General features: G+C 40.8%; 2 protein-coding genes across 14 annotated transcripts in view; one reads left to right on the top strand and one right to left on the bottom strand.

The window, feature by feature from the left end:
• The window catches only part of LOC111246253 (uncharacterized), a 96,886-nt gene extending 69,803 nt beyond the window's left edge, over positions 1-27,083 (top strand). For 10 of the 13 annotated variants that reach the window (XM_086985368.1, XM_086985370.1, XM_022795547.2 and 7 more), the window contains 8 exons: positions 21,919-22,152; positions 22,397-22,663; positions 22,893-23,278; positions 23,595-23,883; positions 24,137-24,333; positions 24,643-24,825; positions 25,230-25,405; positions 25,859-27,083. In XM_086985368.1, the coding sequence (XP_086841494.1) occupies positions 21,919-22,152; positions 22,397-22,663; positions 22,893-23,278; positions 23,595-23,883; positions 24,137-24,333; positions 24,643-24,825; positions 25,230-25,405; positions 25,859-26,072 (1,946 nt within the window). In that variant the 3' untranslated portion in view covers positions 26,073-27,083. The remainder of the gene's footprint in view (positions 1-21,918; positions 22,153-22,396; positions 22,664-22,892; positions 23,279-23,594; positions 23,884-24,136; positions 24,334-24,642; positions 24,826-25,229; positions 25,406-25,858) is intronic. The other 3 variants (XM_086985372.1, XM_086985365.1, XM_086985364.1) reach the window with 3 other exon arrangements.
• Positions 366-20,858, bottom strand: LOC111246254 (uncharacterized). The gene is made up of 10 exons (XM_086982585.1): positions 20,713-20,858; positions 19,537-19,690; positions 15,998-16,067; positions 13,858-14,139; positions 6,522-6,644; positions 5,956-6,149; positions 4,994-5,299; positions 2,057-2,147; positions 1,754-1,910; positions 366-1,511 (listed from the first exon to the last, which is right to left on the bottom strand). Exons 1-10 carry the CDS (start codon positions 20,856-20,858, stop codon positions 1,211-1,213), a joined length of 1,824 nt encoding a protein of 607 aa, XP_086838711.1. The 3' UTR covers positions 366-1,210.

Genomic DNA, 27,083 nt, shown 5'->3' with positions numbered 1-27,083 from the left:
TTAAGATGGCTAGAACGAGGTTTCTTTTACACAACCTAATGGGTCATTGGCGAAACATGGCTGGTACATTGGCGGCGCTGCTTACCGACGAAACAATATCAACACGGCATGAACGGTCCCTTTCTAAAAACAAATTTATCTGGGTTTGCCTTCATAGGCGATTATACCGCTGAGCAGATTGCTCTGGTCTCTTACGGGATCATATGTGTTCTCGTCTGAACTAAGAGGCGATAATGACCAATGATCGGATACAAATCTATATTTGTTTTTTAAATCTTGAGGGATCACATTCCGCGCCCATATTGGCTCGAACGAGTGTACCTTGCATTTTTGATTCTTAGAACTATATAGAATAATAACATATATTTTGGTAAAAACAATAACTAACAAACTTTATTATTGCGTCCTTTTGATGTGTTTTTTTTGTTTCGGCAATTTTGTACACAACAGTGGACTTTGCTCAGAAGACTTTCTGTGGTATGCTTACTTTTCTGTTGTTGTTGTTGTTGAAATAACTGTGTAACAGTAAATCAAGCTCAGCCAGACTCAGCATTGTCTTCTCCTTCCATATCGATTCCGCTTCATCACAGCGTAAGCGTATACCTCTAACGAAAAGACAAACCTATTGTTTTTGCTCCGCTCTACAGCGAGGACAAATTCTACCTGTTGGCGAGTGTCCAGTAACTCACAGTAGCTGGTACAATTCATGTGTGTTGCCTGTATCCCGCTATCTTATTATCTTAACTTATTTTTTTCATGTTTGCTTTCCGTTTGGACGGCTGAAAAACCGGCTTTGTCCACTACCATTACCACGATCACGTTATTTCTGTCTATCTGTAACACAGCCTAAATGCCGACAAGGCAGGTATAACCAACTCAACAAAGCAACGCTCACATTGCACAGTCAAGTTCATATACAGTACTCGCATTGATACGTTTTATGCTCATCTTTTCCGCCCCTTATACCCTATAGTCCCCGTATTCAGTAACAATGTACCGGCACACTGGAAAATACCGGAAGGCGAAGATGATGTGCACCCACGCGCACGATTCCTAAAGAGCACAAACTATTTTACACGCTCAGAAAGAGTAACTTCCCTTCGATCTCGTTCTGTCTGATTTCTATACCTATAACCCAGTATTGTCTGAGCTAATTGAAGGCTTAAATGCTATCGTAGAGCCCCAAGTTAGGCTTAGGGAGTTCGCGCCGCTACTCTGATATAGTGCTTGGTCCACTGGGGCAATCTGCGAGGGTACCGCCCGCTATAACACTTAAAGTCGCTGATTTTGCGGCAGCCGCGGCACGTTCATCAGCACGTTCCCTGGCAGCGGCAAGCATCGACTGGGCTTGAAGTTTGGCCACGCGATTCTGTTCATCTTTCTTTTTTGATAAAATTTTTTGTAGCAGAGGATATTTACTTAAATCGATGACCAGAACAGTGATGTTGTCTTGCGAGCCCTTTTCAAAGGCTCGTTTTGCTAGCTCCTTTCCGGCACCCGCCAATGATGATCTGGAATAACACAAGATGGCGTAGAACCACACACGCAAATCGATGCATAAATTTTAGCCAGTTCGGTAGGGTTATTTGTTTGGTTGAACTGGAACTGGGAAGTTAGGGAGGTGAAAATGTTGGTAAGTTATTTCAGTGGTAACTTTGAAACAGGATACGCTTTTCATATTAATTTGAATACAAGCATGTTACTATATAGCAGAATGTTTCTTAGACAAGCCGATATGATGCTGTGCGCTTACCGTTGCCGCACAAAAGCGACCGCTTCCTCATTGCTAAAGATATCCCAAAGACCATCTGATGCGAGAACAATAAAAGATCCCTGCTGTTGTGTTAAATTGAACGTCAAAATGTCTGGCTCAGCTGTAACGAGGTTGCGGTCCTTTAATGGATGGTCACCTGCGTCGTAACCAGAACTCCCAATTTAAATAGGCCGTTATACGTACGTATTTCGGTAAGATGAGTGTTCTACAATATAATGCAAATATTAAAACGTTTGGTAAAGTCATATTTTGCAGCAACCTATTAGCCAATTGTTTACCAACCAATAGCTCGTGAGGTAGCAAGGATTCCTGCGACGCGCCAAACGCCGTTGAAGGAGATGAATCCACCAGCGTCTTGAATACGTTTGTGTTCCTGAAGATAACAAAAAATCAATGATATTGTGTATGATTTCCGAATGCAGACAGTTATGATCAAAATCATTACCGCTATTAATACAGGATTAGTTACCAAAGAAAAATTTTCCGATTTGTGTTCTAATCGATCAAACAGTTTATACTGAACAAATTTACGACTGGTTATAGTTTTAAAAAGTACGGATACAATTCAGAAACAGCTATAAAGCGATAAATTAAAAAAAAAGTTAATCAGTGAATTAGCTGATCAGAATGTCTTCGGTGCCAATTTCTCATTGTAGTCATTTTTGACCTTAACCGCAAAACTAGTGGAACGTGTTACTGGCGAATAAATTGAATACGGCGCAGTACTTGATTTACTAACTATATGATAATTCCTGAAATAAATACTCAAGTCCGCGATCGATGCTAGTTCAAGATGGCGTCAGTGAGCGAGTATATTGCAACAGCTCAAAGATCCATACAAAAAATGTATGACATATAATTTGTGCCGTATCGGCACGCTACGATGACTTAAAAATATCGGCACAACCAGTCTGCAGGGGTTAAATCAAACATTTGTAGTAACTGAACTTCAGTTCACCGAAATTTCAGCAATCAGACGATACCGGATGAAGCCAGCGGAATGAGTGTCCATACCTGAAATATTTCTATTCGACTCTTAAGATCAGGTCACGTTCGCTTTAATCCCAACAATAGCTGGACTATTATGAAGACACTCATCAAGTTAATGGTAACGAGTTTGAGAACAGAGATCGTTAAATGCAATGCTATTATAAGAATGTTTCGTGCTCATACTAATAATTTGTATAGAATATATTGGCGGTGGATATGACTCGTTATTTAAAAACAAAGCGTGCGCACGTATTATGTTTACCGAGTGTCCTGTCGTCACGAGGTTGCGTGTGTACGTTCACAGTCGGAAAGCACAATACATCGCTTTCGCTTCCACTATAGTAGGTACATCGAACCCGCGTCATCTACGTCTGCTGCTCGAACGGCAGCTATAAAGCGGCGGACTTCATGTTAAACGAAGCAAACTTCGCTGAACTCTGTTTTACTTTGCCAGAAGATCAATATATAGTATTAAGAGCTGTAGATCAGAAAAAAAATAAAATGCCTGTAGGCAAACCTATCCTTCCGGTCTGGTACAGTTATGAGGATCTTCATGTATGATCACGACGAAGAGAACGCTACGATGCTCTAGTAGTGTAACGCCAATAACCCAATTAGACGAAGCTACATTAATTATCACTGGACGCTAGCTCACCAAAAATGTGTATATCTATGCTAACAATTTATGTGGGAGCTTATTCCACCGGCGCGAATTTCGGTAGAATAAACTTCGTGTTTGTGTGCACGTATCGACACCGAAGTCTACCTTTATACAGTATTGGCTTTACGATTCTGCCTCGTATAGTATCAATTAAGAATTTAGTCTATAATAGGTAAGACAAAACTTAGCGCAATTCCTTAACATTATTATTATAATGGCTTTACAGGGCAGTTGCTGGCATTACGGGCTGAGAGATCGATAGTTTGATTGAGGCTTCAGTAAACAAAGGGGTATAGAGAGCGACGCACATAAAACAAAATATTCCATATCGTCAAGCGATACTCAGTCGTTAGTGATCTTCCTAAAGGCCAAGATGCCTATTATTGCAAGTCCTTTCTGGTACACAGTATATTACCTACAATATGCCACCTATTAAACAACAAAGGAATACGTTACGAACATTAGGTGTCAAGGTTGGCCAATAGAACTATACAGAGGTTGTCTCTGTCTATATACAGGCTGCTTTTAGCCATTGTTTTTGATTATGGTAATCCATAGCAGACTGTTGCCGCAACTCGATCAGAATCTAGCCACAGCCATCGAGATGCCACTCAGACGACACCGAAAGGGACGCCGGCTCTCATAGACACTGTAGCAATGGTGGCCAGCAGATCCGGTCCTTTCAGCGAGCCTTCCAGGCAAAGTCAACGAGAAGATATGTAGGCTCACTCGTTTACAGCAAGGTCGTGAGGGTAACAGCCGTTACACGCATCAGTCAACATGTTTATGCCTGTCTAATAGACTCCTGGGAGATGTGGAATATATATTCGCCAGGACAGACCAAAGGCGACCTACCAAGCCCACCACTTAGCCGTAGGTGTCTAATATTTTAGAGGGGGGTTAACTGCAACCCATATCATAAACTACTACAGATGTATCAAAAAAAATATATGGATCACTTATCTTACCCAGTCAACTGACACAAATCGCTGTAACTGACATGCGATTTCGTCCGTCAATGTCGTCTATTCGATAGGTCAGATGTCAGCTCCATACAACGCCTCTTGGACGATTGTCAGCTAGAGATTGGTAGTAACCTTGGCGGGCACATCTATAGAATGTTCCATTTTGCATAGTTTTACCATAGGTATTTGGCATCAGTAGACGCTTAAATGGGACATTTCCATGATACAACTATGAGTTAAGCAAACCCAGATATATATATAAGGTGTCCTGTATTTACGCGTTTATGTCTGTATTGTAACAAATCGTTGGCATTGTTGGCATATTTGCACTGGAATCATCAACTACTCGTGGCTTCGATAATAATGATAATCACAAGAAAAATTAGTTCTTGAACTGAAGGAAATTGCTACATACAATGAAGGGTACGAAAACAATGCTAAATGCCTGCAGGGTATCTATTGCACTGTTCTGGAATGCAAAGTGTATACAAGGCTGATTAAAGCCAAGTTAATTGAACAAATACAGGAGGTAAATTAAGCACAAGTTACTTTGGACCAAACAGCTCTGATCTAAAGCGCAAATTCAATTCAACTTTTCAATACCTTAGTCTGTTGCGGCTTGTGATCGAAGGAAAGCGGTACAGCTCGCCCTTTATCTGTAGCCATCACGCCTCTTGAGTCACCAACGTTAGCTACAATTAACGTGTCCCCAAGGATGACGGCAACAAGGCACGTCGTGCCGGAATAGTCACGCTTTTTCTTCGACTCCTTAATAAACGCTTCATCTACTCGAAGTATTTCTTGTCGCAAGATATCTTGCATTGATGCAATGTCTATCTCGTCCGTTGACTGGCGGATCCGCTCGAGAATCGCAGGAAAAAGCTGTTTTTCTGTGTAATCGGCCGCGGCCTGTAATGAATCACTTGTAGTTAGTCAATAGCAGGTTCGCCGACGAGTAAACAAGTAAGAAGAAATTTATGTATGGGTCAGTTCTTACGCGAATGTTCATTTCAACACTTCTTCTCAATAGGACTATGAAAGCTTACATAACCGTACTTCCACTACGTTCGAGCACGAAACATGTATATAGCGTAGTACGAATTTCTGGATTTACCTACCGGTTTAGCTATCGTACCATAGAAAACTGTGCTAATCGACTCGGATACGTTATGCAGGGTTTGTATGTGATCACTTCAATATATGCTGCGCCTTATCAATCAGTTTTTGGCATAACAGAAGCTAGCAATTCCCACCGATTAAGCCAAAGCGTTAGTAGAATAGAAATTAGGTCAATCAGCGAAAACTATACACCTCCGTACATAATAGGCTTACCTTTTCCAAGAGGACAGCGTAGCATAACCAGAAAAGATCGAGAGCACTAAATATTTGTTTAGCTCAGCTTTATTCTGCGACGTTTCTATAATTTTTTTTTTATGAATTTCCGGTTCTGCCCTCAACTAGATAATAGATTTCATAAACATTACAAAAACCTCTTAAACATTGTTCTATAAATGCGAAAAAAAATAACCAATAACAGTATCGAATACAAAGGTGATTTCACATACCCTTCCACCATGTCCATCGAATACTCCATAGAGGTAGAGGTCCCTCTTTGGTTCGGCAAGCATGCAAAACCTGTCCTCCATATGTGCACGGTGTCCTTGCATGGCAAAGGCTTCTGTCATGGAGTCGTTCTTGCCCCACTCAGCTGTTTCACTTTTCTGTACGCAGTTGGCATCATTTGACTGCTTTGGGCAGTCTAGAAAAAAAAAGCAATCAACCCATTACTACAGTCGATAAGTCAAACGCTATACACTATAGAGAAAACTAGAGGTGCTTGGAGATTCTAAATAACACTTTCCAAGAACTGTTGTGTTCCAGTTACAAATTGTTTAAAATCAAAAGTAATTGCGTGTACTTTAATTTCCGTCAGGTTAAAATATGAGATTACATATGATCAAAAAAAAAGATATATTGATTTTTCATATTGACGGACATTCGTTGTTACTTTTGTGATTTTAAACATCTATGTAACGTAAGAGGTCATGATGCAGATTCGTCATCAATGTTTAATTGCTATCTGACAAGACCAGATTCTCTATAATGATGATGTATCGGCTTTAGAACTCGCCTTTATTGTCGGCGTCCGCATGAGCTCTTCTATAATGGTTGAGCAGTTTAGCGATAAGCTCCCTAGCCTTATAATTCACGGCCGGAAGTCGAGCGACCTCATCTAATGGCGACCACACGGATGCTGGCGGCAAAGAAGCGTACGGAGCACCGCAGCAGACATGTTGAACGTTACACGACCCAAGCGTGTTAACGCACGCGGTACTCGTTGGCAAAATGGCCGTAAAAACTAGATTTAGCGATAGAAAAGACGATGTGGCTACGATACCCACAATGGTTCGACATCCTCGATTAGCCCCCACCCCGAACCCTTTCCACGTTGTTTCAATCTTGAATATTGCACTTGTCGTATGGAAGCTCAGTATCAGATACTGTTGAAATTCAACTCAGTGTTGACTCACTGAGCTCATCGATATTTATCGACGATGTAATCTGTATAATGACAATATATTCAGCGCTTTTCTGTGGTTCCACACTTTTTAGGTTGTATGTAAATGAGAGCTGCATGAGCAACGAGACTTAATTTCACCGAAAATCGCCTCTATATCAACTATCGACCTCGTTATATCAAAATGGATTTTAGAATGTAATTGATCGGGTTTTGGGCTTTGGCAGGTGACGAAAAGACCTAAAATTACAATTTTTCAAATATTCGCGCCTTTCTTCCACTCGCACAACAACAACAAGTATTACTGAGATGTGCTACACAGATTCACAACCTTTCTTTCTGTACGTGGAAGTAAAGCTTTCCCGAACTTGGTTGCTAAGAGCCTGTGCTACTGGAAAAGTTACCCAGCAGAATCCGACCGTATACTGACGCCGCCACCATGCCTTTCACTTCGATTGATTTAAGATTTGTTGTAACACGACGTTATGACACATCACTGTAAGAGTACCGATGCCCGCACGTATTCGACGTATTATCGCATTATCAGTGCTCTACAAGTGGTGTTGTTTATTACTTCTGGACTCGGCTAATGACAGCTGACGTCAAGTACTTTTTCTCACGTCGTACCACTGACAACTTCAGCACACAATAGCAGAGCCTAGGTACTGTGGGCCAAAAACTACTGCCTTGAGCTCTTCTATTCACGTAGCGCTTTCTAGCCCTCACGTTGAAATTTCGCTTCTCCTGTTTGCTTCGACAACACTGAGCAGGAGACGCCTGGCGTCGGCAAGATACGATCGAGTACGACACACTATATATTGCACGACCGTCCCTCAAATAGTCGTCTGCGCGGCGACTCTTCCTGTCTGCCCATTCTACCCTCTCCCTCTTTTATTTGCTGGCAGCGCTCCGTTCGCCACCGGTCGCGTGCAGAGGCCCGCATAAAGTTTATTGCTCTATCAGCCAATTCAACAACAACAACAACCCATCGCACTCACGTGGATCTTCTTCCTGGTCACGAGCTTCAAAGCAATTTAGTTTTACCTAAAAGGTATGCTCGATATTACATCCAGATGACGGACCTAGTTCTGAAGACACTCCGATTTGTTCTGGCAAATTTGTATGCCATAGGGTGCTGCAAGTACCTGCAAGTACGGATGACGAATGTTCACTGCGCGTTGGCAGCGTAGGCAGTGGTTGTTGGCAACGAACCCGCTTAAATAGAAAACGTAAAGCTGGCGTAAGCATTTCGGGAGGTTTTAAGTGTCATATGGGGGTTCCAAGGAGTTTGTTCGGAAAAGGCTAACTTTGGCGGAAAAATGGCAAAAGTCTAATTATAAGAGGGTTAGAAAGGCAAACGGAGCTCAAGTTGAGTAACCTCCCATGTATCTATCTGTTTAATCTTAATAAAATCTAACGGTAAACATGGCTATGGGCCTATAGCGTTGGAGAATGGCTGTTACAGCATATTCCTACTGTACCGTTTCACGGATCTGTTCGAGAAAAACCCAGACAAGTCCAGTAAGCCTGAGTAGCCAATAGTCGAAGGAAAAATTATGCCACATAATACTTCAACGTCGGAACTGAAACTCATACAATGTAATCCTGTCCTCTACAGATTTTCACAGAGGACTAAATGCCACAGATATGCCCTGGTCCCTTTCCTAAGTAACTCCCGCAATAAGGCCTCACGGTTTTTATAGGGGACAGAGAGGTAAAGATATATACCAGCATTAAATAAGTTTGCTTTTCAGAAGGAGGGATCTTTCTGCGGTAATTATCTCTGACCAAAACGTGTGATTAATTGCTATAGCTTGTAAGAAACAGCGATATCGAGCACTCAAGTAAAAGACCTGTCTTACTACCATCTGATGATCGGTGCTAACCATCCGATGTGCTCCTGAGACTTTGGCGAGCTTTGGGACCTGCATCGAGAGCCAGGGGCTAATAACACTGGAAGCGCAACGTTGATGTGTTCGGGAAAAAACAAGTTGGACTTGGGCTTAAACGACGCGCTGCGTACTCGATATACGATACGCTTTGACTGTTGTAAGACTAATTATTTTTCACTTTATTAAAACCTGTTCACGAAGCAACGGGCGTGAAGAAAGTCAGTTGTAGGCGTAAGACGCGTAAACCTTGTTTTTTCTGCAACGTCAATTATGCATCTGGGTATGCTTTGCGTAGGGATATATCCATACGAAAGAGAGAAAAGTCGAACGAGTTCAGCCTAAGTCGAAAGCTTATAAACTTGGTCATATAACAAATCGAATGACATCGCAAATAAAAATGCCCATTTGGTACAAATGATTGTTTGGGGTAGCCATCTCGAATAGCAAAACCATGTTAAAGATGGGTACACGAAGAGCCATTCTGGCCACGACACAATTGACAAATTCGTCTTTTAGATCGTTGCAATGGATTCGTTCGCAACTCTGTCAGCTGACCGCAGACGCGGCAAACAGGCGAAGGCTGAACAAGGCCGAAGCGATTTTTTGCTATGTCGAATCAACGGGTGTCGAGAATCCAAAGATTAATATTGACCGTTGGCAGTTGCTGTTCCGCACAACAGCCTCTTTATTTTATTCTACACTAATAGTTAGAGGCCAGTCGAAATTTGTTGATCGATGACAGTTACATTGACCTCATCCAACAAGTTATAACACTGACCACACGTAGTCAATGAAGGATCCGCTACTGTTAAACTCTTAAGTTGATTCTAATATAGCCACGAAGAAATACCTACGTGTGGTCGTGAAATTGATTTATAGCTGTTAGATCAGGTCCCGTAGAGATTATGCCATTGTTACTTATGGAATGAACCTTCTTTCACGGCATCCAGAATCCCATATGAGTCATGTGTGTTCGTCGTCCACTCTTTCAACTAGTGAAAATTGCATTTTTTTGCCTACGCATTATGTGCATGAGTACAGACTCTCATTTGGGAGAACTAGGGCGATATGAAAAGGCGCCATGTGACTAGCCAGACATATTGCGAAATTCATTATTTTGTTAATTAACTAGTGTTGGCTTTTGTTGAACAACATTCTTACAAAGAGCATTTACTTATACGTCTGTATGCGTATAGGTACAATATAAGGAGCGTTACGATGCAAATGATTTTTATCGAGTCTTCATAGATTCATTGCAATTCTACAACAAAGTCTAACTATATAGTGATTAAAGGCGAGCCCACTTCGGTCCGCCGCACGGACTTAGAAGTCATCGACCGAGAAATGGGCGGTATATATGTTATAATTTAATTTACTAAGAAATTCGCGTCTTGTTTTTTAGAACTTGTTTTTTTTTCGGAAACCACCAGATAGAAATTGTTTTCGTTGATGGACCTGCCTAGATAGACCACCACTGAACGTAGGCGCAGTGTGCCCTGAATGTCCGAGCTATTATTTCACCGGAACATGTAAACACACAGGAGAAGCTAACATATCTCTGAAGCCAAAGCTAACGAGAAGAAGTTAGCATGTACGCTCAGCGTTGCTTTCAGCGAATCCGTCGCTTTTACTGAATAACAACAGACATATTTAATGGTGCATTTGTTTTGAATAATTGCGCGGCGTTCGTGTGGTCTGGAGTAAAGATTTCTGTCGGCGTGTTGCAACGGTGGCACTTTTCGAGAATGGTGAACGGGACACGTATTTACGAAATAGTCAGACTTCATGGTTCTCACACTTAGACGTGTATCTACGAAGATCCACTATGTCGAGTATGTTACAGCAGGCAATAGAACTAGACAGAATTATCGTATCTATCAACATGAAGTGGTGAAAAAATATCTGTCCATAGAAGCAGAAAAATCACGTTATCATGTAATAATGACGTTGTTCAAAATCGTGCGAAGTATTTCAATAAAGCAAATCTCCGTGCATATCCGTACAACGACGTCCCGTCCAATGGACTACGAATGGTTATTGAGTCCAAGCAGGAAAACGATCTCCTTTCAATAAGGGGTAATCTTCAATGATTACCCCTACGCTATTCCCTACTTTGCTTTACCTTCAAAAAATTCACCTTCCTTCAAATCTTAAACCAAAATATGTCTATTCTTTATCGTACGCGATACACCGTTCTAAGTTACAGCAGTAGTTTCGGATCCTCGTTGTGGACGTCAACAAAAACTTGAATCTGGCAACTCGTCAACTGTTGGATACGAATTTCCAAATACCTAGTGTTAGCGTTCTGATATCAACACTTGATCAAAGGTAACTTGCCCTTTCTTTGCCCGTGTAAAATGTTTCGACTTGGACAAAAGAATTATTTGTCTGAACGAATTTTTTTTTGCTTTTAGGAAGTGCGTCCCTGGACATTGTACTTAATACATCTCAGGCAGTAAAAAGCTGTGGATTCATAGTTCATCAAAGTCGACGGATTCTGTTTAGTGGATTGCTGTATGACAATCGTACAGTTGAATTTACGATAATACGAAAGCTTCGGGTTGTAAAGCAGTTTTATGTAGATATATATGTTTCTATTAGATCTTAATTGGGCAAGCTGTTTGTCAGAATTAAACAGCCTTGCCAGAGCAGTAACGCAAGAAGCTAGCATTCCCACATGGGGCCGTCCCAATCCATTGAATTCGTCGGACCTTGAACTGATTGAGCTATAATGATGATTTTTTAATCTGTGTTACACTTACCCCAGCGCTCTGTCAGCTCCTAGATAGTCACACGCTTGCCCACCAATTGTTGGGTTTAGATCAGGAGAATAATCGGGTGAAGCCAGGAAATAACTGAGGCATGATGATAAGGTCTGGCGTTGTCACTAAAGAACCAGATTGCGTACTTCCTATTGCCATGCCAACGGTTTTTCAGCCTCTCAATGAACTCGAGATAGTGAGCTACATTTACTGTACCAAATATCACCAAGTACATTTTAAGTACTAGCATCACCCTAACTTGACGCTCCTTCGAACTCGATCAAAAGCTCCAGCGCAGCGTCATTGTATCGTCTGCTCGTTCTTCAGTTAGTGCTAAAGACTGAACCACGCCTTGTCTATGTCGATCGTACATTTAAGGTGTTGTTGATTAAAGTTTCGCAAATTGCACGTGAAAGACGACACAAACATCTGCACATAGCCTGGAGTTAAATTCTCAAATTTTCTACTCAGAGTATTTTGGCTAGAATTCCGTACACGCTACATGTAAAATGCCAGTTTCGGTCGATAGAACCCTTCATTCGTCCTTGTCCTTCGAATCCAGGTATTTGGTACTTCCTCATTTTAAAACATTTACACCATTCACGTATTGTATTTTGCTTAAAGCCTCCTTGTCTAATTTTTTTCACTAATCTTGGGTGAATTTTCCCTGCGCTCTGGCATTCGAGGAACAAAAATTTGATTACTGGGTGTTGATTTTTGAGACCAAATTATGCGCTTCTTCTGATTTTCGCTCGCTTCGAACTACTTTCCAGCCAAATGTCGTTTGCTGCCGGAGAGAATTTGTTTCTAATACTCTAACAAACATAACTGAGTCATTATCGAGTATCTTAGCATATCTCCGTTTGGTGTTAGGTAAAGGGCTACGACGTACCCGGTATGGGCACGTTCAATTTATGTGTACTAATTTGTTAATTGAGGTTTTTTGCAGCAACGTGAAGTTCCATAGCAACACTCCAACAAAGCCAATCGGCTGGGTAGACAGCGACCTTAACTAAGTAAAGGTTTTTTGGTGATTTTTTTTTTATTTTTATCCAGTCACCGAAATATTAGTTTGCCTTGTCAAAAACGAAATTTACTGCGTCGACTACGTCGTGGGATGAGCTCCGAAACCAGGACTTTATTTCTTAACTATCGTATTGCCAAAAGAAACGCGTTTTCTTTCAATGACTGAAGCTTAACCCTCATATTAACCACTAATAGCGTCTCCCATGCAGTTTGCCGCGCTTGGTCGCCTAGACTTTAAATGTGTTTCAGGATCTTTACAGCCGAGTCGTAATAGTCTATACAGGTAATAGCAGAAGACGTACATTCGTCAAGGACAAATCGCGAAGGTCAAGGGTAAATTATTCAAAAATATTGACTAGATTAATTAAGCAGTCATGACGCTAATTTTCTTTTACCTGTTTTTGTAACTCTGCTACTTTTGACGTAAATCTCTCAATTATTGCAATTAACCATCCATAAACGCAATTTTAATAGAATATATTGACAAAGATTTAGAACTTCTAGTCATGGGCCTTTTCAATATTAATAATACATGTTGAAATTTGGGCAAAAATAATTTTGTTTTAAAAAAAACTTGGACATTGAACATGAATTGACTTGACCAGATCGACCAAGTGGTATATATTATACATAAAAATAATTGTTTGCGTTACTTCACAGAAAAAAAATCAGGCATTTCGTTTAAAGCACTCCGTCACCGAAGATATTGAAACGAATTAATTTAGAAATAGTTTAGGACAAAGCAAAAATCATAGTGTAATTATTATTAGAAATGAAGACTAATCATGTACGCTAGGCACAATCTGTTGAGACGTTCTTGGGCTTACAAGCTATTAAGCACAGCTTGTCTTAAACATTTTAAGAAACGACTCAATTATGCAGATTTCAAATTGACTAAACGATTGCTAAGTCGCCCTGTATCTACCTTCCGCATGCGTTTTCATTTTAGGCAAAATAAATAAGTTGTTTTTTTAAACCTTTCTAAATTAGGCGAAGGAATACTGCTGTATCTGGGCTTATTTGGTATTTTGTACTCGCGTACTTGAAAGACAAAAGATAACACACAGGCCGTAGATAACTGTGTTTATCACTACTAACAAAACTATCGTTTTAAACGAAACGGTTTACTGAACTTCTTTCCTGCCATTTTGTAGGTTTGTATCTCTACGAATCTAATATGCTTATCCTCATAGTCAACCTACGTACATATGCGTATGATAGGTAGTGTCACATACATTTACATTGAGACTTCGTCTCACCTTTTCTTACCGTTTTTGATGATACTGAGGTAAAACTTTTGTCGGATGCTCCTAATAGCTCGTGGCAGCAGCGAGAACGCTTCCCGAATGTGTGAATGACATTCTGGGTGCCGTATAACAAATAAACATGTTGCAATCACAGCCAACAGCACGCCCACTTCCACAACGGCTGTTCGATCCAATAGGGCGCACAAACACACAAATGACTCCAACGGTATTGGGCACAGTCGCGATAAATATGTGAGAAGTTCAACGTGAGCCCATAGAAACTGCAGAACCACTTCTCCCTCCGCTGAATCATCCATAATCACGAGACGAACGGGAAGTGGGTAATATAGTTAAAACATAGGACAGCAAACGTTGGAATTAATTTGATTGAAGTTTACAGAGGCCACAGCCTATGATAGCAGAAATTCCCATACATGCTAAAACATCTGATTCATTCCCAATTTACTAGCAGATTTCGATTAAGGTCCTCATTTAGACTGTTGGAAATTATCGTCTGTGATAGATATAGGGTTGAAAGATACAGGCGTAGTAGAATTTGGACGACCGTATTTTGTTTTACGTGTCAGCGAGGTCATCGCTGCGAGCCGAACTGGCAAATATGCATGTGTGGGATTTTTGAAAGAGACTGGATATATGGCTTTTCGGTGCAGTTATAGAAAGGCCAGATAGAAATTAACTGGCAGGAGCAGCGTATGTATATACGAAAAAGTCTGCGGTAGCGGAGGTTCGCCATACGTTTGGGACATCTGCAAAGGAATATTAAGACAAAAAAAGTGAATCACACCATACACATAGCGAATTACAAATGAGGAAAAATATTTCATATTGCTTATATCTTAAAAAGAAGGGTCCTTTTTTGTCGTAGCCGTGAGGTCGGTAATACGTAAGAGCAGATGTATCTTTGCACCGCGGTATACGTATATGTGGTTAGCCCTAAAAACATATATTCTATGCATGAAGCGTGTTAAGTTAAAGACTGAATTCGGTGCGTCTCCTGAAATGTCTAACGTAAAGCTGGTAAGACTACTGTGGTACCGTGTTACATAATTATTACAATAATACCATCATTTCAAGATTCTGTGTACTGTAGATACAGATCGTTTCTATAGCAACCCCACACACGCGTCATGTACGTCACTCTTATTTACATTTGCTACACCTGAAGAAACAATCGACTATGTTGCTAGTTACTGCGACGGCCCGTGCCAGACGGCGAGGTCTGCTGATTATTGGCTTAAATCAAAAAAACGAAAAGAATATGCTATTTCTTCCGTCATTATCGTCAGGTGAAGGGACAGCTGAATACCCATACGAGCATAACGAACGAAACAAGCATAGAATTTATGTATAATCGTTTTAGAGAGAGTGTATTCAGACGCTGTCGCACCATAAAGGCCTTTTGAGAGTGAAGTAAAGAAAGGGGCAAGAGAAAGACTGACGGAATTAAACGATCTGCTCAGATCTACTCTGGGAGTGACCAGTATAGAAATTCTCAAAATAGCTCGTTTACGCAAGAACAACACACAGCAAAAGTAGTCTACGGGGACAGAGGACTGCACCTAGCTGATACCTTTTCGAGTCTCGCAAGGTACGTTACGCCGATTGGCAAGGAAAGATAAAAACGGGGCCCAGCCAAACAAATCTACATGTACATACACAGAGTTAGCCCTGTGTGCGCACACAGATCACAGAGACGATGGTCGTGCATTGCTGTCTACTGACGATTTATGAGGACGTGTCTAAAAAAGTGACGCAAAACGCACTGTCATACAACTGTAATAATTCGAGGTAGTGACAGCTAACTAAGTAGCTACGAACCATAGAACTAAGTAGGAACAGAAATATATATCAGTCTAAGCGTTTCGTGTTTGAGAGGAACTTCTAGTTACCATGTGGTGGATTCGTAGTAAGTGGCCGCAGCAAGGTTTAAGTGCCGTTTTTTCATTACGTCTAAGTAGAAAAAGAACAAATACGTGCATCGTTGGGGCTTACTAACGTGAGACTCCATCTACAAAGAGGATGATGCGTCAATTTCTAGCCAAAATTTGTGGAAAGCGAAACGATAATTGTTTGTAGGGCAGTCAGTAGCTATGTTGTTAGTGTAACGTAAAGATACACCGCATAAAATATTGTTTACTTACATATGAGTTTTCGCTTATAAAGCGAAATACGCTGAGCACTGAGCGCGCTAGATCTCACCGGAGGTTTGGCCTTCAGGGTAGATTTAGAAATGAAAAAAGTGCGATTCCTTTAAAGTATTGTTTTTGCATCAATAAAAAAGCAATACAGTAAGGCTTACGTTTATCGCGCAAACTTCTCAAATATTAAATTGTTGAATAATAGAAAAGAAATATGCACGTACGTTATGATTTAGCTGAAAGGAATTTGAGAAGATGTGTGTCTAAAGGCAATTTCAAGGGTTATCAATCCAATAACACAACTATAAACATGAAAATAACAGGGCTTCCCGTTCATTCGAAGAAGGTTGTCAGCTAGATTGACCCTTCTGCCTGTCAGCTCCAAACTAGCTACACTGGAACTCTTAACATCAATAGATTGTATACGACCAAATAACACGAATTATGGTAGAACTATCAAGAATGTACTACCATACGTAACCTTGGCTATAAGACTTTTTCGCGTAAGGGAAATATTTTGGAGAGCCTTTCGGGATTGCATTGGCAAAACACTCGCCTTGGACGCTACCGCGAAGTAAAATGTAATTCTTCTCTTCGCATGGATTTGCTTTAAGGACAAACTGTCTTATAATCCTTTCTTTAGTACAGAACGGTCTGTACCAAGGACCGTCAGTTAGCAAAAAATCTAAATTTATAGAAATTTGTGTTTCAAGTTCCTTGAACAGTAGCTCTTAAACTTTCAGGAAACGATTTACAGCCAGTATAGTTTGTTACACCAGAACAGTTGTGTAAACATACAGAATGACTGTATAGTAACTGCAGATTAATAAATATGTCTATGTACACAGAAATTATTCAGCTTGAAGTATTAAAATAAAATGAGTAGGAACAGCAGTTTTAAAACCGGACAAAAGAACTTCTTTAAGTTGGAAAAGCTTCTGTCGGGTGTGATTATGCCTAACCAGAAAGCATAACCTAGTTATACAGGAGGCCCCTACAGGTTGCGTCCCACATCGAGTACATAAGTTTGAAAATAAATGCAAAATATAATTATGAATAATGGCAACCGTAAGCCATAACCACGTAAAGCCACTGGCCGTGTCAAAGTTTCCCAAATTTAAATTTATATATATATATATACTTTATGTTGAACCTGCGTTGCAATTATTATTCATAATTTTCTATATATACTTTACTTATTTTACTTATACACATAAAAGGGAATAAGATCTGTTTGATTGAAGTATTGGTACTCCTCTGACTGAATTAATATTGTTAGTTTACGACAGAGTTTCCTTCAAGCATGCATTCAATTAAGAGGTTTTGACTAACGGAGACTACAGTGCTACATATAGCGGCCAAAATACAGCAGGCCAGTTAAGGCTTCAAGCTAAAAACACAGTAATTTTATCCCCGAAAACAACGCAAGCCTTGCTTGAGAAACTGTATGTATACTACAATTACAGACACACTTTCAGTCGGGCCTATGGTCGATACTGTTTGTAACCATAAGGTAAGCAAACATTGATTTGCTTGTGGCTTTTTATCCACCTTAAAGGCAATCCTCTGTAAACTATGTAATTTATGATGACCCTGCAAGCATGCAAATGTCTTGGTTCACATGTATCCTTGCTGACTGCAGCCAAAGGGTTTGCCAAAGGAAAAGCTGTTTCTAAAAAATTCTAACTACAATAATGCACACACGAAGAAGCATGCTTTCCGCTTACCCTGTATATTTTTCAAATGAAGAAAAAAATCAGTGAAACTGCCTAAAGTATGCTATATATAAACCGGTATATCGAACGAAGTTACTATTCCCACAGAATGCATCCTTTTCTGTAACAAGTATATCTTTCAATAACTATTAGCTATTAATCGAAATTACTATTTGGAGTATCAACTGTACCTTATTTCTTGCTGTGAAAACAAATAAAAACCACTAAAATCTTGTGGAATCGCTTGTTACCACAACAGTCGCTTATCGCTGAGGGCAAAGAGCTTCTGGATAATTGGGTAGACCATTTTTTGTTCATTTGCAATTCGTTATTTGTTGGCGTTTGCTCCTTTTGAGACTTCTGGCTAGCCGCCGAATAAGCCCTAGGTACCCTCAGTGACAGTGATCGCGTTGTCGTCAAGACCTGACACGGTTGCGTGATCACTGCTTGTTTTGCCTTTTAGACAAGCAAATTGTTGATTTAGAACATGTATGGACTCATGCATAAGCGGACTCAGTAGGGCAGCTTATAGCCGAGTGAATAACGCTAAAAACATTTTTCTATTTTTGCGGCGCAACGTTTTCATGCTGCTGGTAAGTTTCACGGGTGGACCTGCTGTCTCTCTCTCTTTCTGTATATCGCAACATAGTAAGTTCCGCCTATCGAGAAATAACTTTATGGTTGGATAGTAGGCGCATCTGTCTTGTTGTTTACTGTCAGCGAATACGTGTCAGAGCTCTGTGAAAGTATGTTCGACACTGCCGTTATGCACTGCTCCAAACCTAGGTCGATGCTATTGTACTTCATCAAATAATCATGAAAAATCATCTTTGACACCCTAATAATAATAATAACAATGCAATCAGAAGGCAGTCATGGCGAAAAAAACATGCATGTGTAACAACACCAGAAGACTGTTTACCGTTACTTCCTTATTACTATTACTGTTATTATTATGAAAATAGGTCTTATTTGTTATGGAATTCTTTATCCTTGGACAAATCTAGACGGTTCTTCATATAGTTTCCGGACATTCGAAAACTTCCAATGCAATCGAAAGCAATGTTAGAACCAGGTGCAAATTTGTGCAATTTCAAATAGACAGTTTTATAAAGTTTTTTGCCAAAAAACTATATCAACACAAAAACGCTGTCAGTATCAGACAATGACCAACCAGACTTTAATTTAGAATAAGCCGATAAAGCTTGTTAAGCTGTTTTTCTGCAGCTTACTTTGTTGTAGAGGAAACTGCTGTACTATAAGGATGCAATCCTCTAGCAAAAGAACCTATTCTGCACTCATCTGGTAGTCGGTGACATTTAGAAACTCCCGCAGAACCTAGTTCACTGCCACTACACCGCTCCATCCGTGCAAAGTTCCAATACAGGAAAACATAAACGAGCGTATTCGCGATCTCTTATAATTCCCTAAACGACTTAATATTATTGCTGTGCCAGTTTTTTCACAAATTAACATGTCCGGTCAATACTATACACCTGCGTGATGCCACAGGGGTGCTGTACGTGTGACGCTGCCGGCAGCGTAAACCTCTACTGTTTGTCATCTGCCAACGAAAAGTGTAAAGCCAACCCCTTCGGCTATCAAGGTCTCCTTAGTTCTGCACCCATGAGCGTATATAGCAGACCACATATCTACACATCAACTAGATTGTATCTATCTATATAGATTCTAGGCTGAATTAATGCTCCTAACTAGCCCGAACGCCATTACTAATAGCTGTTGTAGTAATGGTAACTGTTCACTAACACTATGTAACAACACGTTTTTATGGGCCAGCAACATGGGTACAAACAGAGTAGGACCGACCTTTAAACACATAAGTAGAGCAGGCTCTCCAGCTGCGGGGCGCTGACTGCTGCTCTCTAAGAACCTCGATACAGCCGCTTCAGTGCCCAGCGAGTGAAGGCCCGTTTTAGACAGACGTCCTGGTCCCTCGCCAGAAGGCTCTACCGTCGCGTTTCTATGGCGATGGGGCGAGGGCTTTTCGGAAATGCTTGTTTGTAGTCGTAGCTACACGGGTATCAGCTGCCACGGGCATGGTAGCCGTGCAGCCACGTTTAGTGTAAGCAAAGCTTTTCGGCGGGAAGAGCCGGAAGAGTAACACTTGTCGTATAGATTCGTATCATATCTGCAAATACTTCTAGTGAAGTGATTGTAAAGCACTAGAGGAGGAACATACCCCGTCTAGAGAAGTTTCGCACTTCTCTATGCACTGCTGTTATAAGTCAATTACATACCAAAGTATCTACTTTGAGTGCGCTATGTGCTTGCAAAAGCACATGTCAGCTTTACTTCGCCAGCTAATATATTTCACCACGGCATCAAGCTGATACCGGCGTGACCTGCGAGAACGGAGCATTAAAAGACTTATTACGATAAACACTTAGTTTCTTTTAAAAAATTTCATTGGAAACGACGTGATCGATTTAAATTTCATACCGAGCTATGGAACGGACGAAAAATTGCCCTAAGTACCTACACCTCAAAAAACCTTGAATCGTTTTACTATCTCCCGTTAAAATTTTAGCAGTGCAGTATAATTAGCACTTTAACTAAGTGCTAATTATTACCACTAACTGTGGTACCAAACAGCTGTTATCTACATACGTCATTTGTTCATTGGAGACACGTCTCATTATATCGAATGGCCACCGTCGTCGTATTACTATATTCGCTGTCCGTAGAATAGTTTGTCTTCGTTACAAAGGTAAACGCTCTCTGTAATGAGTTCACTGGGAGCAAGGCCAACTGACGAAAGGGTCGCTAGTCGCTAAAAGAATATTTCTCTAGGCGAATTAAGCATAGACTATTGTCGGTATTAATAATACACCTTCAGGAATCTAAACATAAGCGTTCGGATAAATACCAACTCGCAATCGTGCTCAGGGCTCGCGGCAGCGACAGCGGCACCCGGTAGAGTAATAGCAGGAGTGGCAGCAAACAGCCCGATACGGTGTAGTTTGGCAATGCTGTATGGTTTACTTGTGTGTACGACGCCGTGGCGCGACTTCGTCAGACTTGGCCTGTGCGTCCGCGTCTAAGCGTTCACTGCTATTGGTTCGTTGGGTATTCGCTTCCATTGGGCAGAGATCGTTCCCTCCTTGCGAAGATGAAAGATCTCTACCCATCTGAGGAATACTATACTTCTATTTAATGCTTTGTCGTCCACTTGCGCTAGTAGCGGGACGGCAGCGATCCTCCGAGCGGCCATGCCCGCTGGACAGGTCTGATGCTACCATCTACGTTCTAGAGCGCCGGTACTAGCGCTGTTCTTTGACTATTGTTATTCCTTTCTCAGGGCGTGCCGCAAGCTTTTGTCTTAAGCGTCATCGATAAACATGGCGCTCGGAGACAAGTCAAGCTGGTTCCCCCTTCTCATTATATACACAAGAAATAAGTCAGGTTCGGAAATAATGCTGTTAGATTATTAAGAAGAAGATTGTTGTCGCGATTCAGGTTTATGGTGATGGTCGCCTGTAATATTAAATATTGATCTTTATTATTTCTGAACTTGTGCGGTTTGAGTAAGCGCCCTAAGGACAATCGCTAAATTTGGATAGCATATGAGCATCGAAATGACGTCATGCATTATAGCGATGGGATTGCCGGAAGAGTAGTATGTTTACACAAGCTCACTTCAAAATATTTATTGTTGAACCATCTATTTAGTGGCCGTATACAGTGTGGATATCGTTGCTCTCGACCATCGACAAGCTTCTCCTTTCTCTGGGCCATCAAAGGATTGTAGTCCCTTGTTTCCTTTCACTTTAAAGAATTCCTCGGAAAAGGCATAGCTCACTCCACCCCGCCCGGTTGGGCTTTAATCCTTTTGCAAAGAGTCTTCCGCGAAGTGTGGATTCGCAAAGTGTATTGTTAAGCCTCGTCGGCCAGGTATTGGGTTTCAAATGTAGGTACGGGTGTATTTAATTAAATAAATATCTCCGTCTTAGGACAGAGTTATTCAAGCTTTCAGCACCAAACCCCAGCAAAGATATATAGCCCGTGATTCGATGGGACCATTTGGACGTTGGTGTTAGAATCTCATGTCTTGGGCGCAGTTCGTTGTTACAGAAAGGTAGGACTGTGATTAAATTAAACTATAGCGTTAATAGAGACTATAGTGTACTAGTGCTAGTGATTAAACTTGAACGATGAAAATTTCCTGTCTTAATTCTCTTTCCGTTGCAGAGTTCCAAAATCATTACGTCTATGATATTAGCTCTCGTCTGAGAGAAGTTAACACGGTGCATTTCGCGGAGCCCCTGCCAAATGCTAAAGAAAGCCGAGTGCGATTCGCAGATAATCCGGTTGATCGAGTGCTTCGCTATTCCCCTACGCCTACCCTTGATGTTAACGAGCGGCGACAGGTTCAGAGAGAGTACCTTATGAAGCTGTTCCCCAAAGATGACTCAGAAATCGGTGGTATGGGCAACAAAGCGTCTTAGTTCGTTTTTGACTTTAGAAACAGCTTATCTTGTCCCTGTTTATAGTCAAAAATAGAATCGACTTCTCGATGTACCTTAATTGTTTTATCGATATCTTGTGAGACGTAATAAGCAATCTAAAACAACTACTTCATTCAATAGCTTGTGCAGGATGGCGGGCTTCTTCTTCCAATACGAATAAAGTTTAATAAAGTATGAAACGCTTTGAATTTACACCGCAGACAACCAGTCAGACGAGTCTGATCTATTCAGTTCATCGGATGATGACGACTTTGTTGACTATGCCAACAAGACGCCGTCCCCCATTGTTGAGATGCCTAGAACCCCAAGTCCTTCAAAAAAAAACGACGGCTTAGAAAGTGATGAAAAGGAAGGGTACAGTTCTGATTACGAAACGAAAGAAGAAAATAGCACCGACAAGGGCGAGTACAACACATCCATGGACACCGCGACTAGAAGGTCACAGGAAACACCTACATGTGCCGCCCGTAAGTATTTTGTTGTAGACCTGTTGATGTATTATATTCACAAGTGTAGTGTATCAATAGCCTGTTTGGGAAGATTTTGGAATTCGGTTGCTTATTTTGACCTAATTGTCCTTAAATGTAAAATTTAGAAAACCGTATAGGTACATGCTAAAACGCTAGAAGACGTGAACCTTCATATGGCAATTCCTGTTTTTTTTTCTTTATTATTTTTACACATTACGGTCAACAGTAGAACACAACAGAAATATTGATCTCGAGCTTGCTAAAAAAATCATTAACCTACGAGAGCGGTCCGCAAGAGGTCCGGAGTATCAGAGAACTAGCGATGCGCCTAAAAATCTAGGAAGTCAGTTTCGAAGCGCGATTCAGGAATCGCTCAAGAAGGAACCGATAAAGGAATCGACCGGTGCTGATCAGGAAGTACAACCAGCACAACTAACTAACGGGAAAGTTGATTCGGTCTACGAAGAAGACCGTTCAACGAGCTCAGTGGAAACTTGCAATCTCGCAACGTCAATTACGGCCGGCGGGAGGGATACAACAAATGTTTTGGTAAACGGCATCGAAGTCGCGAAGGACGACAACGTCAAGGTAGAAAGCGCATCCCGATCCCCTGTAAGTTCTATGTTTCTATTACACGCAAATAAAAGTAACAGCTTGAAATTATTTGCAAGATTACAAGCAATATCAAGCTGACATTGTGATTCTCTAAACATTCAGGTCAGGTTCAGTACACACAAAGATTTTTAAGAAGTCTATCTATAGCATAGTTCAAATTGGGTATTTCATCCACGGAAACGAAGTTCAGTATCTTTTAGAAGGATTTCTATCTATCTTTACTGTATAAAGAAATGTTCATGTATTATGCGTAGGTTGCTTTGTAAGTGTCATTATATAAGTGTCGGGAACCTTCACTTGAATCTTTTTGCAGGAACCTCCAGCAGATACGTCGAATGATAATAAGGGGAATATGGCGAAGCAGGCTTTTGTGGAACGTCTGCTTCCGAGAGACTTACCGATTAAATATCCACAAGTTGCAATTAAGTTGCCTACTTCTCCAACACCGACCAGATCGTCGGCGGCCAACAAATCGCTTACAGCTACGCCTAAAAGATCTGCGATTTCATATAAACGTGATACGAATGTGGCCGGTCGTCTTATAGCACCAGCATCAGGTCCTACGGCTTTTCCACCTAGCCCGACCAGATTCGTTCGAAAAAGTAACCCAGCTCTTTCTTTAATCGTTAACTTAATCCAAAGTCGCTACAAATACGCCTATATTCTTAGAATACATTAACGTCGTAATGATGAAAAGTTTTCATTCAAATGGACGTAATTCGTGTAATGCGTCATGCAGCGTTGCGTTTGTACTTGCTTCTATCCATACCTGGCGCAAAGGCGTTTTACAATGAAAATGAACAATACGTTATAAAAAAAACCCTATGTCCATATTTAATCCCATCGTCATGCTAGATTCAACTCCAGCTGCCAACGGTGCCGACCAACAGATTCGGCCTGCGAGCTCAATCGGTAGCAATTCAGAAACGACTCCTGCGCATGAAACACGAAAGCTTCCTGCGTATACTGGTAATGAGAATAGTCGATACGGATTGCCCGCTGAGGAAAAGGCCAAACTGAAGCAGGAACGCGAAAGAGCTAAACGGGAGAAGGTCAGATGCTGTGGTTGGGTAGTGGTTCAGTACAAAATTTAAGGTTATTTTAGTGATGACCAATAAGTGGGTTCTAATTGAAATTTAATTCCGAACATATATATTGATGAAAAGACATGCATTACTATTTCAGGATGTGAGACAGTGAACCATTTGTCTTTCTATTCTTAAGCATTACATTACGAGCAAATAAAAACAGGTTCTGAATGGAGACCATACGTCGTACGCCATATATTTTAATATCATCCCAAGCTGTTCCAGTCTAGTGCTTTGAAATTTATTTAAAAAACAAAGTAATTTTCTCTGTAGGAGGAGAAAGCCCGTCGTGAAGAGGAAGAAAAGCGCCGCCGGAAACAAGACGCTCAAAAAACGTTTGAGGCTTGGCTCCGGAACAAGAATGCCGAAATAGAAAATAACAAGAAGGCCGCGATTAATTCCACAGCTTCTTGCAGAAAAAAGACGTTGTCACCGCAGCCTCCTCTCCTGAACGAGGTAGACGCCTTCTAACATCTAGTGGATCCTTGACGTTCCTAATTCATTTTATGTAGGCCTATTAGCAATAGGTGCCGCATTGCATTTTAAAACAGGCAACAAGTACATGAGAATCAGCTAATTACATGTGAGCCTGACTGTTACGCCTGACGCTAGATCGTTTAACAGTAGAGATAATTTTGATGCGATTAATTTATGTAGATACGGACAATGTCACAAAATATGTGGATCTATATCTGGTTGTATCAAATGTACACTTTAATCCGTTGCACAATGTACGTGGGGTCATTGACGTATGCAGCAGGAATCTAGGTAGCTTAGAGGCCGATCTTAATGAACTTTATACGATTTATTGCCGTATAATAAACTATGTACCAATTGTTATTTCACTTTAATATTGCTAGCAGAGTCAGAATGAAGCGACTGCAAACTCCAACACAACGGTCACGTTCTTGACGTGGCTTAAAGGCAAAAATATGCAGGAGAAGCAGCGTAAGCTTCAAGAGAAGTTACAACAGATCGAAATCGAAGAATTTAAGAGAAAGCACACCAGGCAAGACGCCCAGCAGGCTTACAAACGGTAAACGAAGGGTTCATTAGCTCATATATCTGGTTTGCTAGCCATCTCTTAGCGTTCGATGGCAACATTTTTTGCTATTAGGCAGAGCCGGACCATGTGTCCTTTCCTAATAACCTTTTCGGTATACTGTTTTGCCCCCTCATTTCGTCGAAGTTTCTTCCGTCCTATAATACATTCAGCTGGATATTATGATACAGTAAAATAGTAGTAATAAAAGTTAAAGATAAAAATATTAATTACTAATAAATAATTCAATTACTTTAGGTTGCAGTGATTGCCGCAAGACGAATGATTTATCTTTACTTTGATGAGACCTTTTTTTTTTTTTTTTTTTTTTATAGAATACTGTATGAGATTCGTTTTCCCTTATTTGCGATTCTTTCGTATACGAGGTGGCTTCTGTGTAGCTGGGTTAAATCACTTCAAACATTGGTTGTCTTCACTTTGTTACAGATGGCTTCGAAAAAAGGCCCTCGAATCAGAGCACCGTCGGATTTCACAACGACATCGAGCGGTAGAGGAGAGACTAAGTTCTTCGCCCTCAAAGTCCAAAGAAGTTTTGGATCGATTTTTCGAATCGGAGCATTTCGCTTCACTGAACCGTAAACAACAAGATAACTTAATTCAACGTAATTCAAAGTTTACTGTTCTGAACGGCAACGCGTAGCAGTTAACGCGGTGGATACAGTCGACTAGGGAGAATTCAGTACGTTGGAGTATACGGAACGGGGTTCCCGCAAACTTGATTTCCATTGTGATACAGTAAAGAGCTACCATATTACTATTATATCAATGTCACAGGTTGCTTTTCGTGAAGCCCCGTTTAAAATTGTGGACGTATTAAGCTATGCATTCCAATGCAAAGATGCAGCAGGGATGTCACCGAAAAAGACAGAGAACTTCCCGTAATCACAAGTGATTTTATCGCTGAGTGAAATATGTCAGGCCTCTACATATTTTCAGCAGTGCTATTCAAGTGCACTCCTTTAATTCAAGTCAGGCTGTGGGTGGGCTTACTTTTGTGGTGGACAACTTTCTTTTATGGGTAAAGTTACTTTGTACTGCCAAAACTCAATGGCAAACTGGGGAGATTTTGTAATTTTCACATCATATGTCCGAGGTGGTTCGATGTGACAGTGATGATTTCGATAAGACCAACATTGTTAGCCTATAAGAGTTAGTTGCTCAAAATGAGCTTATTAGTTGTCGTTATACGACACATTACCTGTTGATCCACTATTGCATCATTATAAATATATCAAAGACTTGAAAGACAATTTGGTGATTTTTCTAGATGGTGATCTAGTAACTTACTATGATTATGAGCACTGACCGTTGCTAGCCGTTGTTTTTTTCATTGGCCCAAAAAAGCCTCGCAAGTCACCAATTGTAAATGTAACTTTATATAGAACTCTCTTCCAGCGTTAATGCGGTGATCCTTATTGAGGCGTCGAGTTAGACAGACGATCGTAGTGCCTTAGTAAACACTCTTTTTGGCACTATTTTGTCTACACAATCTGTGAAAATGGCTGAAGATGTTGGAGCGAGAAAAGATAATAAATGCATATGTGGAAATGCTTAATAGAACACTGTTGCATTTACGACTGTACAGGCCGTGACGTTTTTCTGTAAAAATAGCATCTAAATAAATAAAGTTGTTGTGTATATTATATTCTAA

This window comes from Varroa destructor, unplaced genomic scaffold (assembly GCF_002443255.2).
Source record: "Varroa destructor unplaced genomic scaffold, Vdes_3.0 BEIS01000003.1, whole genome shotgun sequence".
Lineage (NCBI taxonomy): Eukaryota > Metazoa > Arthropoda > Arachnida > Mesostigmata > Varroidae > Varroa > Varroa destructor.
The sequence above is the reverse complement of the archived record's forward strand: the minus strand, read 5'-3'. Positions and strand labels throughout refer to the sequence as shown.

What these genes read in the sequence shown, in the direction of transcription:
- LOC111246254 (XM_086982585.1), bottom strand. Translation starts at nt 20,858, where the DNA reads ATGGGTAGAGATCTTTCATCTTCGCAAGGAGGGAACGATCTCTGCCCA. An exon ending in CCTCAGTATCATCAAAAACG is followed by an intron (nt 6,645 to 13,857) that starts GTAAGAAAAGGT and finishes CTTTGCCGCCAG; the next exon opens with CATCCGTGTGGTCGCCATTA. An exon ending in TGCTACCTCACGAGCTATTG is followed by an intron (nt 1,911 to 2,056) that starts GTTGGTAAACAA and finishes GTTACGACGCAG; the next exon opens with GTGACCATCCATTAAAGGAC.